Consider the following 22,826-nt stretch of genomic DNA (forward strand, 5'->3'; position numbering starts at 1 on the left):
AGCAGTCCTGGGCAGCTCCCTGCGGCTGAGGCACGAGAAAGGAGAGCGGAAAAGCAGCAAGTGGGGTTAGGATCCCCCCTCGCATCCCACACAGGCAGCTGGGAAATATACTGAGATTTTTTTTTACTGCTGCTGGAGTCGGCATCTAACCCCTTCACCTGTCCCTCCTCCCCTGCTCCCTGGCCCCCCTGCAAAAAGGCAGATGGGAGCTTTAATGAGCCCTCTGCGGTACCATGTCTCGGGAGATATTTAACTCTGCCGGCATGCAACAAACCACAGGTATCTGACCCCGTCCCGAGCCCCGGAACGTTGATTGATGGCCTGATTCACAGGCCGCGTTCTGTAAACATGGCGGACAGGGCCAGCCCAATTTCGGCAACAGCCTCAGATGTGGCCAATACAGCCCCACTAGCCCCCTCAGCTCTCCCTTCCTCCCCTCCCCCCTTCCCCTCTTTGAGAGGATCTGTTCCAAAAAATCTGGGCTGAGCCCAGCATGGGGAAAAGAGCACCGGGCTCTGCTTGCCGAGCTGCAGCTGCAACAAGGCGACCACTGTGCGGATGGCTCATTAAACCCTCAGTGTGCGGCGGAGAGCCGGGAGATGACGTCTTCCCAGTGCGGCCAGTCAGCGCCGTCATCCGCGCTGCTCCAGTGAGGGGATTCGGTAAACATGAGGCTGGGAGATGCCGGACAGCTGGACAGGCTAAGGGCCGGCAGAGCTCAGAGCCAGATGGGCAGGGGAAGGGATTGAAGTGGGCCAGGCCCAGGGAAAGGACGCAGCACCCCCGTCCTGTGCATCAGACAGGGTGTGGAGTGTTGTCTACCAGCTGAGGCACAGGCCTGGGAGCCAGGAGTTGTCAGTTTCAGTCTGGGCTCCGCCACAGATTTGCAGCTGGACCATGTGCAAGTCTCTGTACCACTGTCTGTAAAATGGGGGGATGGGAGGTTGAAATAAAGATGGAGTAATTGTGGGGGGGGGCAAATTCCCCTTTCTATTAAAAGGAGCAGCTCCTTCTCATCTCCCCAGTGTGACTGAGCAGCTCCCTGTCCTGGTTGAGTAAAGCTGCCTCACAACTCCTCCTCCCCTCCTCTTTCAGTCTATTGGGAATAACACCATTCCCTGTCCCAAAGCCGTTGCCCCTCCCAACTCAGACCCGTTTCAGAATCGAGTACTGACCATACACTGGGAATGAAAATGACACTGGCCCGAGGTCCTGCACCAGTAGCCCTAATAGCGAATGCCAGTGAGAGATTGAAAGCCTGGTATCTTATGGAGCGTTTTAGCTAGCATGCTCCTTACACCCTGGAACACCAAGGAAGATGATTTAGTTGGGGATTGGTCCTGCTCTGAGCAGGAGGTTGGACTAGATACCTCCTGAGGTCCCTTCCAACCCTGATATTCTGTGATTCCATGAAGTTACCTTTCCTGTGGTTTCAGCATTTGTTTTTAGTCCTGATGATTTATACAAGGGATGGGACCGTAAAGTCACACCATGCCAGTTGCTGCCTTGCTTTGCCTCTCCCCTTTAAAGTCAGACATGATTATAGTGACTGAGAATCACTAGAAAAAGATACAGTCATTCGAGGTGTCAAACTAGTCCCCATTCATGGGCTAGATCTGTCCCATTTGACAGACTGATATGCCCCACACAACATACTCAGATTGTGCAGCATCTCAGCGTTCATTTAAAAGACACAGTATGATTCTCGCTCATGTGATCTTGGGATTTCTCTCAAGACCTTAACCTCTCAGCCCAACTCTGGATTCGTCACTAAAGTTTCTTTACTGGCATGTACTAAGGCTACACAGAGCTGATCAGACTCAAATCCAGGGGGTGAGTCCAGGGCATACCACAGATCCAGTATGAATTACTTTAGATACTAGTTCACTCCTGCACTGATGCATGTCTTCCATTCTGTGTTATATCCTGCACTTTCTGATTGGTCAGCTCACTTTCAGGGCCAATCCCTGTACATATCATGCTTTGTTCCCATGCCACACATAGACACCATATTTTAATTTTGTTAATTTAATTTGTTAATATTTGAATATGTTAATTTTCTCCCTGTATTTTGTTCATTTCCTCTCTGTCTGCTTATCCTCCTTCCACACATTCTTAGCCACTGCTGCTGCCAATATTATTTCTTGCACTTGGTTTTATACCACTTCTCTCTTTCTCTATTTGGCTCCTGGGTCCACTACCAAAGTTACATTGACAGCTTATCTTTTCTCTTGTCCTGGATTACTGGGGCTCATTCATACCAAGTTTGACCTACACATGACTATGAAGGAAGCCTTGCAAAATCTGAAACACGGTGCAGATTGATGAAGCACATTGTGCCTGAATCTTCAGGCAGCCTGAGACAATAGCTCGGAGAGGAGTGAACTCCTTCACTCTGTCACTCATTCATCTCAATGTAGTGTTAAATCTGAACTCTAACAATGCCACTGAAGTGTCTGTGCTGACTCCTAGTTCATTATGGATAGAATGGAGAAGGTTGTGGAAGGGAAGCCCAAAGGGAGATGGAATTGGGAGCTGCTGCAGAGGAATGAACAGAGGAGGCCTACAAAAACAGGGAAGCAGAGGAAGAAGAAAGAGAAGCAAAGAGCGAAAAAAGCAGTGATGCTACAAGGGAGTGGATTTCCTCAGCGCAGGATGCTGAATGGCATTGAACAAACACTAAATAATGAAGTCTGGGGGGTCCAAAGGCTCCTAAGGGTGTTAGGTGTCATGATGCCATGGGAGATGGTCACTTAACTCCTTTAGGCCCTTTGGACAATCCCACTGTGATGGGGCGTCTGCCCCACAGTGGCAGAAAAGGGGTTAAAAGCAGCCCTAGGGAGGCTGAGTGGGAGGCAGCCAATCAGCGAAGGGCTGAGGGAAGCAACCAATCAGGGCAAAGGAGGCCCATATAAAAAGGCAGAGGAGGGCAGTTCTCTTTTGGCAGCCAAGGGAGGAAGAACTGGGTCCCTGAAGGGCTGAGAGAACTGCCAGCACCCTGGACAGAGTAGTGCTGCCAACAGGGGCCGAGGGAGCAAGAGACAGCTCCTGGCTGGCTGTTGGTGGTGGCAGACGAGGCCCTGATGCAAGGACAAGGAGGATGCTGGAGCCACGTGGGAAGTGGTTCGACCATGGACTGCAGTCTGCCACTGAAGGCAGTGGCCAGACGGTACATTGCATGTTCCCCCAGAAGGGTGGAGAACAGAGTGCGGCGCAGCCAGAGGGCAGTGTCATGAAGAGGACTCCATGTTCCTGGGAGTGACATGGGTCCAGGAACAGAGCTGGCAGTGGATGAGACACCACCAGCAGAGGGCACAGCGCTAAGTCCTCGGACAGCCCATAGGAGGCGCCGCAGTGCTGAGTCGCACCCCGTCACACCCACCCTAAAGGTTCTATATAAAGGCCATCGCTCGCCCTTTGCAAACCTCCCCGCGACGTTGGTGGATTGAAGGGGAGTTCCGAATCCTAACTTTATATTGCTGCCTATGGGTGGGGATTTAAACAGAATAAGTGTGACACTGCTGCAGCAGGTGGATTCCTGAGGACAGCTGACCTCTCACTTGGCACAAAGCATTATGCTCTAATGAAGGTGGCTGGTGAGCTACCATCTCCCAGTGCCATGCTGGAAGTGAAGTGTGTGAAAGAAAATGTATAATCAGAAGGTTGTGACTTTAAGATCCAATATCTCTCCTAGTGTCAGGGCTGGAAGCACCATGTGCCAGGCTCTCCAGGACTCTCTGGATGCTTTGCCTCACTCCTGCAACACAAAGCAGCCAGGAGCCCAGTTTCAGTGGTAGTGGGTTAAGGGTTGCATTGCTGGAGGTTGCCGGCGAATCTGCCCTGTGACGGGATTGATAAATTTGTTTGAAGGAGAAGCAAGCGCGTCTACATGTCTTTCCTGCACCAGGCCTAGAGGGGGAAACCTCTGATCCCGATGGCTGTACAGACAGCTTCACTTCTCTCCACAAACCCACGCACGGGCTGGCTGTTCGTGGTTTGGCCCAAGTCTTCACCCAGCCATATCTTAGGCAACGATTCATGCTACAAATGGTGTGAGTAAGAAGGAGGCACTCACGTGGGGTGAGATCATCCTGTGTGTTCGTGCCCAGGCACCCAGGCCATGGAGCAGGACTCCAGTGTGCTAGGCGCTGTACAAACACAGACCAAAAAGGCAGACCCCACCCCAAAGAGTTGGCAATCTAAGTATAAGGCATGGGCTTTGATAGCAGCCTTCAACTACCTGAAGGGGGGTTCCAAAGAGGATGGAGCTCGGCTGGTCTCAGTGGTGGCAGATGACAGAACAAGGAGCAATGGTCTCAAGTTGCAGTGGGGGAGGTCTAGGCTGAATATTAGGAAACACTATTTCACTAGGAGGGTGGTGAAGCACTGGAATGGGTTACCTAGGGAGGTGGTGGAATCTCCTTCCTTAGAGGTTTTTAAGGTCAGACTTGACAAAGCCCTGGCTGGGATGATTTAGTTGGGGATTGGTCCTGCTTTGAGCAGGGGGTTGGACTAGATACCTCCTGAGGTCCCTTCCAACCCTGAGATTCTATGATTCTATGAAGTCCTACTGGACTCAGTGGGCCTATTCATGCAGAAAGGCACCACTGTGAATGGAAGGATCACAATCTGGCCTTCTGTCATTAAACACCCTGACACAAAGAAGATCCATTAGGCTGTGAAGTGATGTCCCAAGGAAAACACTGGCCCGCTCCTTGTGACTATTAGCCCTAGGCTGGGCAGGCTGCTTTGGAGCGTGTTGCAGGGGAGTGAGATGTATGGGCCAGGAGATGGACTGGAGAATTTGAGAGGTCTCCTTCTGCTCTGTCCTATGCAATCTGGTTGCAACATGACAACGGTAATGCTGCCCTGGCCCCGGAGACGAAGCAGAAGTGTTTTGACATCCTGCAGGGCCCTTGCTTGCAGGTTCTGTCCGAAACAGAAGAGACGGCAGCACCCCTGGAGTTAGGCATTCTCATTCTGCATGCACCCACGCTGCCGTGCCCACCCCACCCCCTTAGCTACAGAAATTCAGAAGAATAACAGGCGGAAGGGCAGATCTACTGGGGAGGCTGGGCCTAAAGATCTTGTGCAGTCCAGTTACCCGCTGCTGTGCACGATGGATGTGCAGAACTCCCTAGGCACGTTCTCTAACGTCAGGGCAGCATTGCGCTGGGAGAATACGTGGGGCTAGGAATGAGAGGGATGCGGGGAGTGAGGGAAGGAGCCAGCCCAACAAAGCCACTAGCAGGCTAGGTAGCACCGGAGCAAGGAGAGACAGCCGCAGTGCACCCAGAGAAGCTGACAGGATTAGCCTGTCCTGACCCAGGGCCTGTCTTGACACAAGTCTATTTATGTCACATGGCTAGCTGGAAGCCAAATCTTTGTTTGTTCCTTCATTTGGTCAGAGATCTGCTTATTCAACTGTTCTTAGGACCCTTATCTTCCTGACCCCAGAGACATGCTGACTCAGTTCCACCAGCCAAACCAGAAAACTTGCCCGCATTGACCCCTATGTGGAACCCTGCCATGCATGCAGACCTGTTAATAAATACGCTGATCGGGGGGCTAGATCCTCAGCTGCTGTAAACTGGCAGGGCTCCATCAGCTTCATTTACATCAGCTGAGGCGCTGGGCCCAAGAGCCTGATTCATGCCAACCACAGGGTAAATCAGGAGCAATCCCCACGAAGTCCGTGGGCCCGATTGTTTATGGTTTTCACAGATGCTTGTGCAAAATGGGTGTGAAATGCTATCTGCTGAGAATGGCAGCATTTTACACACACTCTGCGGAGAGGACACAAGACATAATGCCCAGTGGAGAATCAGAGTGTAAAACCACCCGGGGAAAATCGGTGTTGGCAAGCTGAGAAGCAGGTCATACATTTCAGAACCCGGTGCCGTGTTCAGTGATCACCCAGTGCTTAAGGTGCTGCAAGAGATCTGGTTTAGCCTGTGTCTGATTCCAGCTGGCGCCATAACGACAACAAGAGCTTCACCGCTCTCAGCATCTCTTAGGACAAGATGCCGTCCGTATAGGGCTGCCTGACTTCTAAGCAGGGGTTGGAGACGGGCGTAATTAAGAGTTGACCTGAATCTGCACCTGAGCCTTCACCTTTTCCAAAGTCTGAAAACCTCCTTTGTGTCTGCAGGCCCCGTTCTCACCATCAGGCCTCCATCTAGATCAGAAAGAGGCGTGGCCAAAATGCCACAAAGAAGGCGGTTCTCAGCTGAGTGCATGCAAGAAGTACTGTATTTCCTAAGTAGGGCGGCCCAAAGAAGCCAGCCAGCCAGCCAAGCAACCACAAGAAAGCTAACCCAAGCGCAGCAGAGTGGAGTTCAGATAAGCATCTGAATGTTTAGGATGTTTATCTGGCCTGGCTCTCCAACCCTTTCTACAGTCATCATCCCTCGGTGCAAGGCACACCAAGGAGCTCAGGAACAATTTTGCAAAATGGAGCAATGCTGATTTACTGTAGCTGGGAATCTGGCCTCCCTGACAGCTGAGGATCTGGCCCCAGGAACTTGGTGGTTTCTATCATGAGGTTACGGCAAGTCAGAGAGAGAATATGATCTCAGGAATGAAAAAAACAAACACACAATTATGGTGTGTGGCACAAGGCAGATGATGAAACACAGTCATGACTGGAAATGAAGCGACAATGAAGCTGATGCCCTGCCATGGAATCCTACAATGCGACTCTTATAGCTTAATTGAGCAGAGCTAAAGTGTGACTCAGGGTAGTAGGAATACACAAGTCCTGCTGGGTCTAATCCTGAAATCTTTCTCCAGCTGAGTGAAAACGAGGAAAGACCACAAGCCCTGCCTGGCATAGTTGGGATGTGGCAGATCCCTGACTGGAGCATGATTCAGACTCAAATCCAATGAGAGACCTGGTGGCTGGAATGGCTTGGGCACACGGGAAGGGGATGTGATGCTGACATGGCTGTCCTGATGAGTTCAGCACTGGATGTGCTTCTCTGGGTCATATGCTAACGTAACTCCATCTGCTGTACTCCCAATCCACACCGGTGGGAGAATCTGACTCTTGTCTTCTCCAAAGCAGCCCATGAGGCAGGGACACTTTGCTTTGAACCAGGGGCACCAGAACATGGAGACCAGGGGCCGTGACACATCACTTTTTACCAGCTGTAAGGGAAAGTGACGGGGAGAGGAGGCAGAGAGGAGAAAGTGGAGGGCAGGTTCTTGGGGGAAGAGTCTGTTTTGGGGCGGAGCCTTGGGGGGAGGGGTGAAGTGAGGGCAGGGCCTCCGAAAAAGGGGTGATGCGGGAGACAAGGCCACAGTTCAGGTGCTGGTGGTTCCCCCTGCTTTCAGGGAGCTTCGTTGCTCCTGCTTTGAACAAAGGACTGGAAGAACCTCCTGGATCTTTGAGTCCATCCCCTGCTGTCACAGACACCCCCATGCGATAATCTCTTTTGTAAATACATCAAGCTCCAACTTCCAGCTATTTAGGTTGTTTGCCCCCCCTTCCCCCCGAGTATTCCCATGGGGAGGCTGTTCCGGAAACCTCCCTCCTCTGACAGTGAGAAACCCCGTTCTCCTTTCCAGCCTCAATTTATTCTTGGCCAGGTTATCGCCATTTGTTCTTGTGCCAGAACTGGCCTTTCGCTTCAGTACCTCTTATCCCATCCTCTTGATTACAAGTGCTGATGTATTTAGATGCTTTGAAACTCTGTGGGCTTGTTGACATGCAGAGTTACTGCCTGGTAAGCTGGAGTGTGAATCGACAGTGCACCCATTTGCTGCACGCTAAGGACAGGTCACTCCACTCCACAGTCAGGTTGACGTAAGGCAGCTTAGGTCGACCTGATATCGTCAGTGTACACAGTGCAGCCTCGTCCCACCACTGTAAGCGCCCTATGACACTGACAGAAGAACTCCACCTTCGCAAGAGGCACAGGGCTTATGTCGCTGTAGTTAGGGCAACACAGTCTCTGCACTGCTTACATCCAACTGTCAATTTCACGGCTCCCTGCTGGAGCCGTGAAATTGACCGGAAATCTGGACTGCTAGAGCCTGGCTGCCCCCAGCTCCCCGCCGGGCTATGGCCCAGAGGTTCCCCGCTCAGGGAGGTGAGACTCCCAGGCAGCTGGCCCCCCGCTCATGGCTGAGGAGCCAAGCACAGCTGAGAGCCCTGGCTCCGCACCCCCCTCCCCCCACTGCCTTCAGTGAGGACGCGAACCCCCGACAGAAAGAGGGGAGTGTGGACATCAGCCATTGCAGTGATCGCGGCAGGGGCTGTAAATTGACCTAACACAGGTCGACTTCGGGCTGTAGTGCAATCACCCCCAGCTCACCATAGGGACACTGCTAGAGCGTGGCGAAAGCCCCAGAGTGCAGTGTAGCATACTGCCGCTACCAAACGCGCGAACTCTCCATGTAGACAAGCCCTAGGACAAGGGATTGGATTGGCACAAGGGCGGACGACTCGACCCCTGCCATGGGAACGCAAGCAGAAACCAGGCATTCGGAGGCAGGCCAAGCTAACCGGAAAAGGTTCCCAGAGAGCTCCAGGGAGGGTAATAATAACTCTGCCTTTTTGAAACCCTTTCCAACTGAGGATCTCCAAGCACCCTGTGAACATTAATTGACGTAAGCCTCACAGCACCCTGTGTTCTGTCTATTAATAGGGCCCTACCAAATACTTGGCCATGGAAAACATGTCACAGACCACGAAATCTGGGCTTCCTTGAGAAATCTGGTCTTTTGTGGTTCTCAGCTGGTACGCAAAGGTCTTCCAGGGGGTACATCAACTCATCTAGATATTTGCCTAGTTTTACAACAGGCTAACCAAGTCAGTACATACTAAAATTTCAGACAATGACTTGTTTATACTGCTCTCTATACTGAAATGTAAGTACAATATTTATATACCAATTGATTTATTTTATAATTATATGTTAAAAATGAGAAAGTCAGCAATTTTTCAGTAATCGTGCACGGTGAAACTTTATTTTTATGTCTGATTGCGTTAGCAAGTAGTTTTTAAGTGAGGTGAGAGTGGCAGCTGCTGGCCGAGGGCCCAGCTCTCACGGCAGCTGCACAGACGTAAGGGTGGCAATACCATACCGTGCCACCCTTACTTCTGCACTGCCACTGGCTGTGGCTCTGCCTTCAGAGCTCGGCTCCTGGCCAGCAGCCACTGCTTTCCAGCTGCTCAGTTCTGTAGGCAGTGCCGCCGCCAGCAGCAAGCGCAGAAGTAAGGATAGCAATACCACCCCCCGCCAAACAATAAACTTGCAAACCTTCCCCCACCCCCAACTCCCTTTTGGGTCAGGACTGCTACACTGTGAAATTTCAGATTTAAATATTTGAAATCATGAACTTTACTATATTTAAAATGTTACGACCGTGAAATTGACCAAAATGGACTGTGAATTAATAACCCCATGTGACACATGCAAACACAGTGTGGCGTTTTGTTTCCGCTCTAGGGGTTAGATCACAGATACCAATTTATGAGTCAAATATGGACTCGGTAATTTACCTCAAGCTAAAGCGGAGGCTCTGTCCCTGGACCCAGAGGCCCTGGCTTCATTCCTCACAAATGATCCAGCCCCAGGCATCCTTGCACTCACTTTACACTCAGAGAGGTTTAAGTGACTTGTCCAAAGAAACGCCCCCCAAGCCCTAGGAAAGCAGCCTCCTAACCTAACCATCCTGCCGCAGAGCAGCCATTTTAGAACCGGCGAGCCAAATGAGCACAGCCTGGAGAACAATGGCGAATGAGCAGCTCAAAGGAAGCCTTGGAAAAATCACTCCACAGGGAAACAGGCCTGGTAATCTGAGAGCTCTTGATAAGTAGGCAACATCAATTGCCCTGATTGTGTCCTCTGAGTATCTCTCAGATCGCCCAGCTTTTATCATTCCCCTCTACTGAGCTGAGCAGCCTTTTCAATTGCTAACCATGAAATAGATCCGCTGGGCAATGTTGTTCTATTGATCCCACACTTAAAGCCCTGCTAGGACAAACAAGACATTCATTTTCATTGTAGATGTGCAGGCGTCTGGCCATAGGCACCAGCTTCCTCATTTCCCCAGGGATGCTCGACCCCTGCTCCACCCTAGGCCCTGCCCCCAATCCACCCCTTCCTCCAAAGCCCCACCCTCACCCCACCTCTTCCCACCCCTGCCCTGTAGGGTTGCCAAGCCTCCAGGATTGTCCTGGAGTCTCCAGAATTAAAGCTCAATCTTTAATTAAAGATTATGTCATATGATGAAACCTCCAGGAATATGTCCAACCAAAATTGGCAACCCTATCATCTCACCTCTTCCCGCCCCCTTCGGTCCCCTCCCCCTAATGCGCCCTCTCCTCCCCAATGCCTCCTGCACATTACAGAACACATGATCTGCGGCGGGCGGGAGGTTCTGGGCAGGAGGGGAAGGAGCTGATTTGTGGGGCCCACCAGCAGGCAGGAGGCACTGGTGTGGGGGCAGGAAAGGAGCTGATCCGTGAGGCTGCTGGTGGATGCTGAGCACAATCGGGCCCAGAGGATGAGGCAGGGTAAGAAGTCACTGATGCATTACAGTGGCTTTGGGTAGGAATCAGCAGTGTGGTGTGCTCACGAACGGGGAAGATAGGTAATTACATGGAAGACAGCACTGTGCTATGTGGAGTGGATGTGCATGCATGCACCAGGAGATCCCAAAAAGTTTTGCACTGGCTCAGAAGGCTGATGTGGCCGATGGTTTTGCAAAGTACTTTGAAACTAGCTGTCCTGGGTTTCCTTAGGAGAAATGGGCCAAGCTGGAATCTGGATTCAGTTTCTGACCCCCAAAACTTGCAACTAGGAATGCTGGGGGGTTGGATTAGGCCTATCTCCAATCAAGCTATCTATCTGAGCATTTATACTGTAAGCATCCCTGTCATAGCTCCATGACTTAATGCGCAGAGATGGGAATGACATTGTGATCACGGGCTGGAGCATCCTGATTGCTGTAACTCAAGGCGTTTTCCATTCTCTTCCTCCTAACCTCGTGTAACTGATGCGTTAGAATCGTCATGCTTTGCACATACAGGGTGCCATTCATCGGAGGATCCCATGGTCCTTTTGCAATGTTTATTAATTAAGCCTCAGTATGAGGAGCTGTCGGAAAGAGATTGTCATGCCCATTTCTCAGATGGAGATGTTGAGGCAGAGAGATAGAAGTTCATTGACTCTCCTGAGGTCACAAAGCAAGTCACCGGCAGAGTCAGAAATAGATTCCCTGCTTCCCGGTTCCCCGCCCTCAACCATCGGCCTTGGTTAGCTAAACTGAACTATCATCCATTTGTGCCTCACTGTTCTCCCAAGATATTGAGTTCTTGCACCCACTGCCTGGGGCTGTTCCTTACAAATACCCCTTCATTTGGGCTGGATTGTGTGTGTACCTAACCAGTCTATCCCCACGTACAGATATTTAGGCTCTGATCCAGAGGCCAGTGAAGGCGACAGAAGTTTTTCTGTTGACTCCAATGAACTCTAGAACAGGCTCTTAAACGGATGCTGTTTAGCTTGTTTTCATCCCTCAAACCTACAATTAAAAACATAGATAGACAGAGTGTATGGAGAAAGAGAGAATTTAAATAAATGATTTGTAGCGGATGTGCAGAGGAGTTAAGATAACATCAAGGAACTCTGATAAGTTACAATACCAGGTCATCCACGGGAAAAGCCAAGATACTGCTTTGCGCTGACTTCGCAATTTACATCTTTAACCTTTTTCACAAACACTGACTCATCTATGGGTTATTTTCAGATACAAATCAGGTATTAAACCTGGTATGCCGCTGACACCAGAGATCATTACAATGGAAAGCATTTAAACAAGCGAATGCAGCTGGGCGTTATCTGCTGTTTGGTTCTGCATTTCAATCAGCTCAGAAGATGAAACTAGACAGGTCAGTTTATGATCAATTTCAGTTAGGGGTGTGTGTGTGTGTGTAAGTGTAAGTGCGTGCCCACACATGGAACAAACACACTGCACAGGCCCCACCATCAGTGGGGATTTTCAGGACCAGAAGCCAGTGGATCAGGTGCTGGACTGGGAGCCTTGAAAAACAGGTTCTACTCCCAGCTGTGACCTTCAACAAGTCACTTCGCCACCCTGTGACTCTGGGTATGTCCCCACAGCAGCCGGGGTGTAATTCCCAGCTCGGGCAGACATACATGCGCTAGCTCTGCTCAAGCTAGCACCTAAAAATAGCATTGGCACAGTGGCTCAGGCTAACCCAGGGGATTGGTGGGATTGTACTCAGGCGGTTAGCTTGAGCTGCCATTCGCACGGCCATGGCCACACTGCTATTGGCTTATGATAAGCTCTTTGAGATCTCCTGAGGCAAGCTGCCCATTGTTCTCTGCTGGCCCCCTGCATGGGAATGAGGGAGCCAGAGGCTTTCCCTACACAAGCGGCGGCCCCAGTTTGAGAAACACTGCCCTACATGGACAACCTTATATCTCTTTAGACCCCCTTTCTGTCTAGTTAGCATAAGTCAGTGATGTTTGTCTGCAGGTGAGAGTGTCCGTATCTGCGTGAGAGGGTATAAGCGTGAAAGTCAATGAGTGTGTGTGTATGTTGGGCCAGATCCTCGGCAGAGCACTATCAAACTCCAACAGAACTTTGCTGATTTACATGTGCTGAGAATCTCACCTAGTGGTTGTGGACGAGAGGGAAGCAAAATGTTTGAGAGAGGAGCAACCCAGATGCATTATGGGAGGCATCAATACAAAGAAATCTCTAGAGAAATAAACGCGGAGATGCTGCGGTCAGGCAATCTAAAAAAGGAATGAACCGATGTAGGTTTCCAATAGGGAAATCTCACAAGGGCTTTCTCCTTATATTTTCTGATAGAGGAATAAAAGTGGGCTGGCTCCAGGACCATTACTAGCATGCTCTACCCCCTGCTGCGCAAGAAACATAGAGTTGAATCTCTGACCAACCACCTGGCTGTCCCAAGAGTGCAGAGGGACGCTGCTTGGAATGTATAAGTTAGCTGTAAAACAACATGCTTCAGCCTTAAGCTAGATGTAGCTAGTATTTACTATTTGTATTGTGGTTGCACCAATCACTAACCAGGGTCCCATTGTGCTGAGTATTGTGTAAACACAGAACAAAGACAGCCTCTGCCCTGAGGAGTTTAGCTTCATTTATTCTTTTACCAATAGCCCAATGATTCTGAAGTTCTTTAGCAATGTTTAAGGCCTGAACTTTCAAAAGGGGCTAGTGGTTTCGGATGCCCCATCGGAGAAACTTTGAGAGGATCCCGATCTTCAGAAAACTCACCTCCTGGAAATCAGGCCCTTTAAGAGATCTCGAAGGGGTACCCGGAAATCAAAGCACCCCAAAACCAAAATATGCTAAGGCCTACCCCTTTAGTAAATATAGGGCCTGATGCAAAGTCTGCTGAAGTTAAGTGGAGTCTTTCCAATGGCTTGAAAAGAAAGGGCTCGGATTAAGTGTATGCAGGATAAATATGAATTCTTATTCCCCAGAAGAGCAATTTTGAGGCTGAGTTAAATTCTGCCTTTAGTTACACCCGTGTGTCCTCAAGGATAGCAATGGTGACGACAAGTGGGTCTGAGAGCAAAATGTGGGGCATTGCTATCATCCGTTGCCAGCCCCACATACTATTCTGCCCAAATTGTATTCCGTTAATTCCATTCTGCTATCTAAACACTTCTTGCAGTCTCAGCTGGATACAAGATTCATCTTCGCTTGCTGACTTTTAGTAGTTGTTACAGTGCATTGCTCAAGAACTGCCATGTTCTGCCCCAGAGGCAGCTGCACTTCAGCAGAGGATTCATTCATTTGCTGCTTGGTGTCTTTGATGGAAGTTGCTACATAAAAGAAAATATTTATTATAATAGCTCTCAAGAGCCAGCTCAGGGTAGTGAATATTGTAGCCTGAAGCATCCAAATTGCTGAGTATGAGTTGTGTTCCAGTAAACAAGATGGTATTAAGCGTTACAGGAGGGAATTCCTTCTTCCCTGCTCTGAACATTTTTGAATAAGGTTTTGATAGATCCTGGTAAATTGTTTCCTTAATACTTCACTTGCCCTAATGAACCTGTTTGGTTTTTTTGATTATTGTTCCTTCTATTTATTATTTGCATCGCAGTCGCACAAAGGGACCCAGTCTCGCCTCTGTCAGGATTTGAGTGGATACAGAAACCTTTTCACCTTTGCAGAGAAGCCATCTACCCAAAATAAAGATCTCTGGGTTTTTCTCTTTTTGACGGCGTCCGTTTCAGAGGGTGAGTGCCGGGCAGAGGGATCAGTGTTCAAAAGGCTTCCCAGTACTAGTGGGGAATAAGAAACGACATCATCTAGGGAGTAGATAAATACTCTGCGGGAGGGGTTTGTCCATCACTGTAGTTAATCCACCTCCCCGAGAAGTGACAGAAGAATTCTTCCCTCCACTGTCTACACAAGGATTTAGGTCGGCTTAACTACGTAGCTGGGGGGGGGGGGTTGGATTTTTCACCCCCACCCCAAGCGATGTAGCTGGGTCAATCTAATATAGACCAGTCCAATGTGAGAGGAGAATCAGGCCTGGTCTACACTTAAATTTTATACTGACATAGCTAAATGGGTCAGGAGTGTGAAAAAAATCCCACCTGTTAGTGACAGAGCTGTGCCAGTAAACCCTCCAGTGTGAACGTAACTGCGCTGCTACTGTCTCTGTAATGCAGATGTGGCTTCTTAATAAGGACACATGATTACAAGGGGCAGCTTTAAAATTTGCCTCTGTTGGAGACATAAAATTGGAGACTCGTAGGACTGGAAGGGACCTCGAGAGGTCTCTAGTCCAGTCCCCTGCACTCAAGGCAGGACTAAGTATTATCTAAAATCAGACTGTACAATTCATTGCTAACACTCCCAAGCTCCTGTGTTAATTCACAGGGTCAAATCCTGATTCCATTGAAGTCAGAAGCTGCTTTGCCACTGACTTCAAAGGGACTAGGATTTTGTGCATAGATTTGGAAGACAGAAGGTACCATTATGATAATCTTCTGACCTCTGCATAACCCAGGCCACAATGCAGTGCATTAGCGTAGTACTTTTATCCAGTGTTGCCAACTCGGAGGGTCCAAAACTCACAAGTCAGGCCCCCCACCACGGGAGAGCAGCTTAAAAATCATGAGATTTTGAAGGATAAGACATCTGGGGTTCTTTTATTTTCCTTCTTGGTTTTATGCCTTTAGGGGTTGGGAATTCCAGCTTTTCTCCTCAACCACCAGGGTCAGAAACTTTTTTTTTTTTAAATGAAAGCGGAAAGTCAGGACTCCAGGAGCCAGGCATTTAAGAAAAACATCAAATATCACAAGGCTGGCGACAAAGTTGGGAGAACTGGCATCTCTGGGCAGCGGCTGGCTTTGTTTTGGTTGTGTGTGCACCACTTAGCACACTGGAGGTCCTAAGCTTTGATCAGGGCCTCTTGAAACACCCACAGCATAACTAACAATGTTGATCCCTCAAAGCACATTGCCACCGGATGCTATTGCTGTACGGAGTCAAAAACCAACAACAAGGCCCCGATCTGTCGGCTGGGGAGGCGTAGATGCGAAATGTGCAGCTCAAGCGGATCTCTGTGTCACAACTCACTCCCAGCGCTAGTTTGCAGCTCGATATCCTCCTCACACAGTCATTTACCCCTCGTGCTCTTCTCCCTTTAAGGGCAGCAACACCTAGGCCGAATGTAACTCGTTCAGGTCAGATCTGCCATGGGAACTCGGAACTTCTTGGCTTGTAAGTCACACCCTGTGCAACACTCTAGTGCTGAGGCTTGTTTGCTTTGTATTTTGTGGTTTAATATTTATAGTTCAGGGAAATCTGTTAATCCCAAAGTACAATAACAATTTTTTTATCTTTCATAAATATACTGTGGTTGGATCAGCAGCCTCCCAAGTGTGAAAATAAAAAAAGAACATTTCAGACATTGTTTTACGCACTTCAGGGCAGGCTTTTAAAGGCAGTTGGACAGCTGAGAATTATAGCTTCTCTAGACTTGATTTTTTTGACAGCGTATCAGGACAGGGTATGATGACCCGTTCCTTCTAGCTGTAAATTATTTAAGGAAGAAATAATAATCATAGAGTTGACTGATTGCTATGTATTGCCATAGGACCTGGGCTCCACAGTCTTAGACCAGGAATCCATTACACTAGGCCCTGTACAAACTCAGAACAAAGCGACAGTCCTTGCCCAGAGAGCTTGTAATTTAAGTAATGTAACACTTCCCGTTGCCAAATTCCATGAAGACGTGGCTCTAATCAGAAAAGCAAAGAGGTAAAAACAGCACCACCGTAAATCCGTCTTCCCTAGATACCCTAAGTCCTAGCTGATTTGTGCACAAACGGCCAGATTCCCTGCTGGTGTCTATCGCCTGGTCCAGAAACCCCTGCACATCATGAAGCACCCTGAAAAAAAAAAAAAACTATGGCAAGGCAAGAGTCTGTCCTACCTGGCACATCAGCTAAATTGGCAGCTTTTACTTCTGATTTCTTAGCAGTGCTGACAACACGAGCGGCACGAAGAGCATGACGAGATTTTCAGATCTCAGGGACCCCAGTGCTGACAGTTACAAACACGACCGGCCTGGCTCCTCAGCCGACAGATATCGGCCTCGACTTCAGCTGGAGCGATGCTGCTTTACGCCAGCTGAGGATGTGGCCCGGTCTCTTTGGACGTGAAACTGAGTGGCTCTGCTATGAAGCCAGGCGAGAGACTATACATGGGGAATGCAGCACAGTGGCTTGTTGACAGAGCATCTGTTCGGATGATAAATGCACTTAAAGGCAGCACCCAGGTTAAAAGAGAGAGAAGGGAAAACAGTTGGAAAAAATCCCTAGGCTTTTTTTATTGTGGTGATTTTATGGGGAAGTCTTTTTGCTGGGATGTTTAAAACTCGCCTTCAGGATTAAGATCAGGTGCTTGCGGTCTCCCCCTGGCCTACGCGCCAGTGACACCCCTCACACAGAGTCTCTGATGCATGCAACATTTCTATTACAAACCCCTTATTTTCAGGACTATGCAGCTCAGACCAAACCGTCTCCATGCGACTGCCCCGCAAAGTTCATAAACTCTTTGCCTCCGCCACACAGACTGCAGGCACAAACACACCAGCCTGTACGAACCCAGCACTTACGCCCAACTCCTGTTCTTATTTGCACTGGCGTAAATCAGGAATAACTCCACTGAAATCAGTGCAATTTCTCCAGGTTTATGCTGAGAGCACAATTCCACCCTAAAAACCTTATTTTGCACAGACAGCAAACAATTAGAATCCAGACCTCCTACGGCCCCACCAATCTTATTGAAGTCAATAGGCCTGAGTCTGATATCACCTGCATCAGTTTTACACTGCTGCAACTCCAGTGCGGGGTTACTCCTGATAGACACTGATGTCAACAAGTGGAGAATCAGGCTCAATGGAGTTGCAACAATACAATGAGCAGAACCGGCGCTAGGGGTTTGAGCGCCCTAGGTGCACGGCAATTTCGCAGCCCCGTGCGCTGCTCCCGCAGCTCCGGTGGAGCTGATGCAGTCGTGGCTGTGGACGGTCGGCTGCTCCGCGGCTCTGGTGGAGCTGTCGCAGTCGTGCCTGCAGGAGGTCCACCGGAGCTGCGGGAGCAGCCGACTGTCCGCAGCCACGACTGCGGCAGGTCCACCGGAGCCGCCTGCCGCCCCCTCCGGCAAAATGCCGCCCACTAATAATCCTGGCGCCCTAGGCGATTGCCTAGGCAGCCTAAATGCAAGCGCCGGCCCTGATAATGAAAGGAGTATTTAACCCTGAGAGCCCTGTCTCTTACCTTACACTGCACACTAGATTTCATGCCACTGCCTTGCAATTGAGGCTGAAAGATCCTATCGGTATGAAACGTTCAAGCTAATTGAAAAGTGGTTCAGGCAGACAAGATGTTGCCTGTCATGTGTAGCTGCTGAAGAACACACTGCATAGCACTTTACACCCCTAATTTCAATCTCCCCTGCATTCACTCTTTAATGGTCTAACTCAGGGGCTCTCAAACTTCATTCCACTGTGACCCCTTTCTGGTAACAAAAATGACTACACGACCCCAGGAGGGGGGACTGAAACCTGAGCCCACCTTAGCCCCATCACCCCGGGTGGAGGAGAAGCCAAAGCCAAAGCCCAAGAGCTTCAGTGGGGCTCTGGCTTCGGCCCTAGGTCTCGGGAAGTCTAACGCCAGCCCTGACGACCCCATTAAAATGGGATCACAGTCCACTTTGGGGTCCCGGCGCACAGTTTGAGAAGCTGGTCTAACTCAAAATTGCAGGGGATGGGTTGGCGATCTAAGCCTCTGGTTTAAAATACCTGGGCCACGCACTGATCTCAGCTTCGGCGAGATAAATCCCGGTGAAGTCAAAGTGATCAGAACCTAGTCCCTGGCTTCCCCAGATCCACGGCTTCAAATCCCAGAGGTTCCATGTGGCCCCTCGTCCTTGGGAAATTGATAAACCGAGTTCGCTGGCTGGGAGTCTGTTAACCAAGGTCCTGTCTGCTGGGCATGGACATTAAAGGTCACATACCACTTTTAGCAGAGATCTGCCCCAGAGTCGGTGGCCAAAATATCTCCTACCCCAAATCCGTCGCTGTTATGCCATGTGTTCACTGCCAGACACCCCAGTGGTGATTGCGTTTCAGTGATTGCTGTCTGGGAATAGCCTATTAAACACATTGGGATCCTTTAGCTTCTATCTAGCTACATATATGGCCTGTCACTGTAGCATTAGAGCAATGAAAGACGCTCTATCAATGCAAACTGTTAATACCGCACAGCATTGCGCACGTTCATTTTCAGAGTAGGTTAAAAATCAGGCCCCCGACGCAGATAAAGTTCTGCTCTGTGTTACAGGTTGCAGGTCAGCAACATGACGTGCTTTTAACACTCAGGATCATAAGCCCTGTGTTCCTCCGAAGTAGGAGGTGAGAGGAATACAGTAAAGAATTTCTTCCCAGTCCATGGATCATGAGGGCGGTTTTGCAGGCCTTCAGACAACTTTCTTAGCTGTCTTCGCTGAAGTGTTTTAAGAGCGACTGAGGTGTTTGGGACCTGCAGCTTCGCAGGCGCCTGATTGAAATGAATGGAATTACACCAGAGTGACACTGGAGTAACACAGCAATGAATCTGGCCCTCTGCATGCAACTAGGGTGAACGGTGACAATGCAAAGAGCAGAGAGAGTGCAGCTCCCCCTGAAAGGACAGCGAATCTGATGTCTCTTGCACTTACGCAAGTGTCTCCGTTCACTTCAGTGGACTTACTCTTGATTTACACCAGCACGCGAGCAGAATCAAGCTTTGAGTACCGGTGCAATCAACAACAGCCTTATGCCAGAATCTCGTTCTCCTGTCAATGCTGCAGAGTTAATCCCAGAGTTTCAGATCTGAAGTTGTCTGTTTGCTGGGATTTCTCCCTACCTCTGGTCTCTGTCAATGAATAATTCACTGGTAAAATATCCATTAAAAATCCACAAGACCTGAGACAGTCTATTTGCTCATTAACCCAGTGATCACAAGGCTTTTGGGTAGCAGAATCAGTGTGTGTCTATGTGGTGGGGAGCAGGGAAGGCTTGAGATGGACGGCACAGCATATGCTCCTGCCCATGCTCGCTCCTAGCATTTGTGGCAACACAGATTTAGCAGATTCAAGTGACCATACTCCATCAGCACCAGCCGGGGGCCCGATCGAAGTCAATGGGAGTTTTGCTGTTGACTTCAATTGCAGCAGGTCTGAGAAATGTGTTGCTAGCAGGTGGCACATACTTTACTATAGTAACATAACCCCAAGTGGGCTGGAAGTCACTGACAATGTTGGCTTTTGGTCTGTTCAACATCAGACCCAGGCAGGGGTGCTGGAACAATTTTTATTGTAGGGGTGCCACTGAAAACCTGTATATAATGAAAACCACTTTGAGTCGGGGGTGCAATAGCACCCCTAGTTCTAGCACCTATGGACCCGGGGAGAAGAAACATGATCAGACACCAACTGTTTCAACCCCCGCGCAGTCTATAGCCACCGGCCCCTGAACGGCACATCTCTGCAGTGTCCACTGATTTTCTTCCAAGTGCGACTAAGTTCCTATTCCCCCCCGAAACAGAGAGGGGTGAGTCTAGAGATAATCTGAATGTATGTGATGCTAGTCGTTTTTTCTTGTTTCACTAAGAGCCATTGCACGGGCAACACAACAACAAAACAACAACACAACACAACAACGAAATATAACACTAGAACCTTCTGCCACATCCCCGAGCAACGGGCCCGAGTCCTTAACACAGGCAAAACTCCCAAATGAATTTCAATGGGAATTTTGTTTGAGTGAGGGCCGGGGGACCGAATCCCATTCTAAGCACTTTTCCTTTTTTTACATCTAAAAGCGGACAGGATCACAGGCAGTGACCCCAGACCTCCTTATCCATTTGCCCAGCATCAAAATGCTTCGTAATAACAACACCAGAGTGCGGAAGACGTATCTAATAATCTTGTAAACTAATGGCTGACGGAGCACACGGTCTGTTTTTTGACGTACAAAAACTGATGCCTTATGACATTTCGCTTCATCCATAAAGATGAGCAGAGCAAGTCGCCTTTGGTCGTACCAACCTGCGATGTAAACCTCTTTTTGTTCCACTCAGGAAGATAGTTGTCTTAATAGAGATTAGCTCCTCATATAACAGCAGTCTCACCATATAAAATCACTCTATATGATATGTGTACACACAAACAGATGGAAAACACTCTTAGATGATATAGGGTTAATACTACTTTCATTCCCCTGAGTATAAACCATATGCCATCCATGCGCTGACGTTTTGGACTGCAAAACAGATCCAGTATGCTACCGTACAGAGTCACTCGCAGAGCTGAAAGCAATTGTTTGCTGAAATTAAGCTTTACCATGATTAAATTAAGACTAACATTGTCACCCAGAACAGCGGACAAACATTTTGTCCCGATTAATAGGATGCCTTTCGGTAGGGGGTGGAGTGGGGCTGATCCTAGGATTATTTCTAGTAGCTGGCTCAAATCAGTGTAAAAGTAATTTGGAAATGGGTAATGAAAATTCTTCCGAAAGTACAGTCATTTTAATTTCATCTGGCGTAGCCGCTTTCAGACTAACAGCAGCAAGGACTCAGCGCAAAGATCTGCCAGCAAAATCAAACATTTGTCTAAAAAGCCAGCGCTTTGCTGTTTCTAAACCTTGGTACAGTAAATTACTCATCAAGGAAACAGCCTCAGCTAAAGGAAACAATTGCTCGAGAATGTGCAGGAGAAAGATTTAGCAACTTACCAGAGCGTAGACAGAACTCAACACTGAGCAGCAGAGGATCAAACCCAGGCTGTGATAAACCAAATATGATCCCATATCCAAGAGACTTATTGCAGCATCCACGATCTCTAAGGGAAGTAGAAGTACGAAGGATCTTCCAGGGATCCAGCTGTAGATGACTTTTTTTTCTTTTATTTTTCTTCCTTCTCAGCTTTTTTTTTAATTTGCTTGTTTGTTTCCACAGTTTTAGCCAGAAAGGCACATGACAAGAAACTCTAGTCCTTTGCTTCGCTTTCTCATGGCTGGAAATCTATGCAGTTTCAGAAATGTAGGGAAAGCGTCCATGTGAAGGGAGCACCAACACCCAGTTCAGTCAGAGCAGCAGTTCCTGGTGCTGTTTGTTTTGTGTGTGCATCTGTCTCAGAGCAGAAAAATCACGTCCATATGTCAAAACTGCTATTCTGCTTCCTTTTTATGAGGCAGAGGGAAGTTCAAATAATTTCTTTGTCAAAGGCAAACACACAGTAAGAGAGAGAGAAGTGGGAAGGGATGGGGGGAGTTTTTAACCACTGCTTTATTTTTAGATCTAGTAATTTTATCTTTTAGGCAGGGGGTGAGGGGAGTTTGGAAAAAAAGCTTTTTTTAAGCAAGCAAACAAATCAGAAAGTTACAAATTAAAAAAAAAGTTGGAAATATTTTCACTTAGCAATTACGTTTATGCAAACAGGAGTGCTGCTGGGTATTTTTGCTTGTATATTTCAGTACTGCTCAGCTCCACAAGAGGTTTATTTTGTCAACCTTCCCTGGATGCAATGTGTTTTAGTTACAAATACGGATTTTTTTCTTCTCTCTCTCTCTCCCCCTTGCTGTCTGTCTCAAAGGATCTGCAGTTTCAAAAAGCCAATTGAGTATGGGGTGAAAGCGTGGGGCTGAAAAGCTGCTCTTTTTTTTTTAAATAGTTTATTTTAGATGTGGCAGTAAAAACTCTTTTCACTTACTCCATGAAATTTTCCAAAATCTACGCTTTTCCATTTGCACCAACGCACACACAAGCTTCTTGTCCTGCCCTCAACCAAGAATCAAATCACCATAGCCCAGTAAAGGAAAAGTTGCTGCTTTTCTCTCTCCCTCTTGCTGCTGCTGTTGCTTTAGACTCACTTATGATGACAGTCTCTTTACTTCTACACAGACAAGAGGGGACTACAAAAGAAAAGAGAGAGAGAGAAGACAATACACTTTTCATTTGGGAAAATCTACCAGCTTCCCAGGATATACTCAGTTTGTATTGTTGCCTCCAAAACACATCGACCCTGCCGCTTCAACCAACACACACTCACACAAAAGACAAGACAATCTGGAGACTAGAACGTCCTTTTTTTCTGTACTAAAATCCCACCCCAAACCAACACCCACCGATGAAATTTACCAGTTTGTTAGTTTCACGGCAGGAACGTTACTCCGAGCTCTCTGTCAGTTTCATTCATAAAGCTGCAAGAAAGGCACCGTCTCTCCCCGAGCAAAGGCTTTAGTTTTA

At 48.5% G+C, this 22,826-nt stretch overlaps 1 protein-coding gene across 1 annotated transcript in view; it reads right to left on the bottom strand.

The window, feature by feature from the left end:
• PTH1R (parathyroid hormone 1 receptor) overlaps nt 1-21,798 on the bottom strand; it is a 166,835-nt gene extending 145,037 nt beyond the window's left edge. The window contains exon 1 of the mRNA XM_032782892.2: nt 21,314-21,798. Coding sequence (XP_032638783.1) covers nt 21,314-21,388 — 75 coding nt within the window. The 5' untranslated portion in view covers nt 21,389-21,798. The remainder of the gene's footprint in view (nt 1-21,313) is intronic.
• Nucleotides 21,799-22,826: the final 1,028 nt, after the last annotated feature.

The sequence above is a fragment of the Chelonoidis abingdonii genome, chromosome 2, assembly GCF_003597395.2.
Source record: "Chelonoidis abingdonii isolate Lonesome George chromosome 2, CheloAbing_2.0, whole genome shotgun sequence".
In the NCBI taxonomy this organism is placed as follows: Eukaryota; Metazoa; Chordata; order Testudines; family Testudinidae; genus Chelonoidis; species Chelonoidis abingdonii.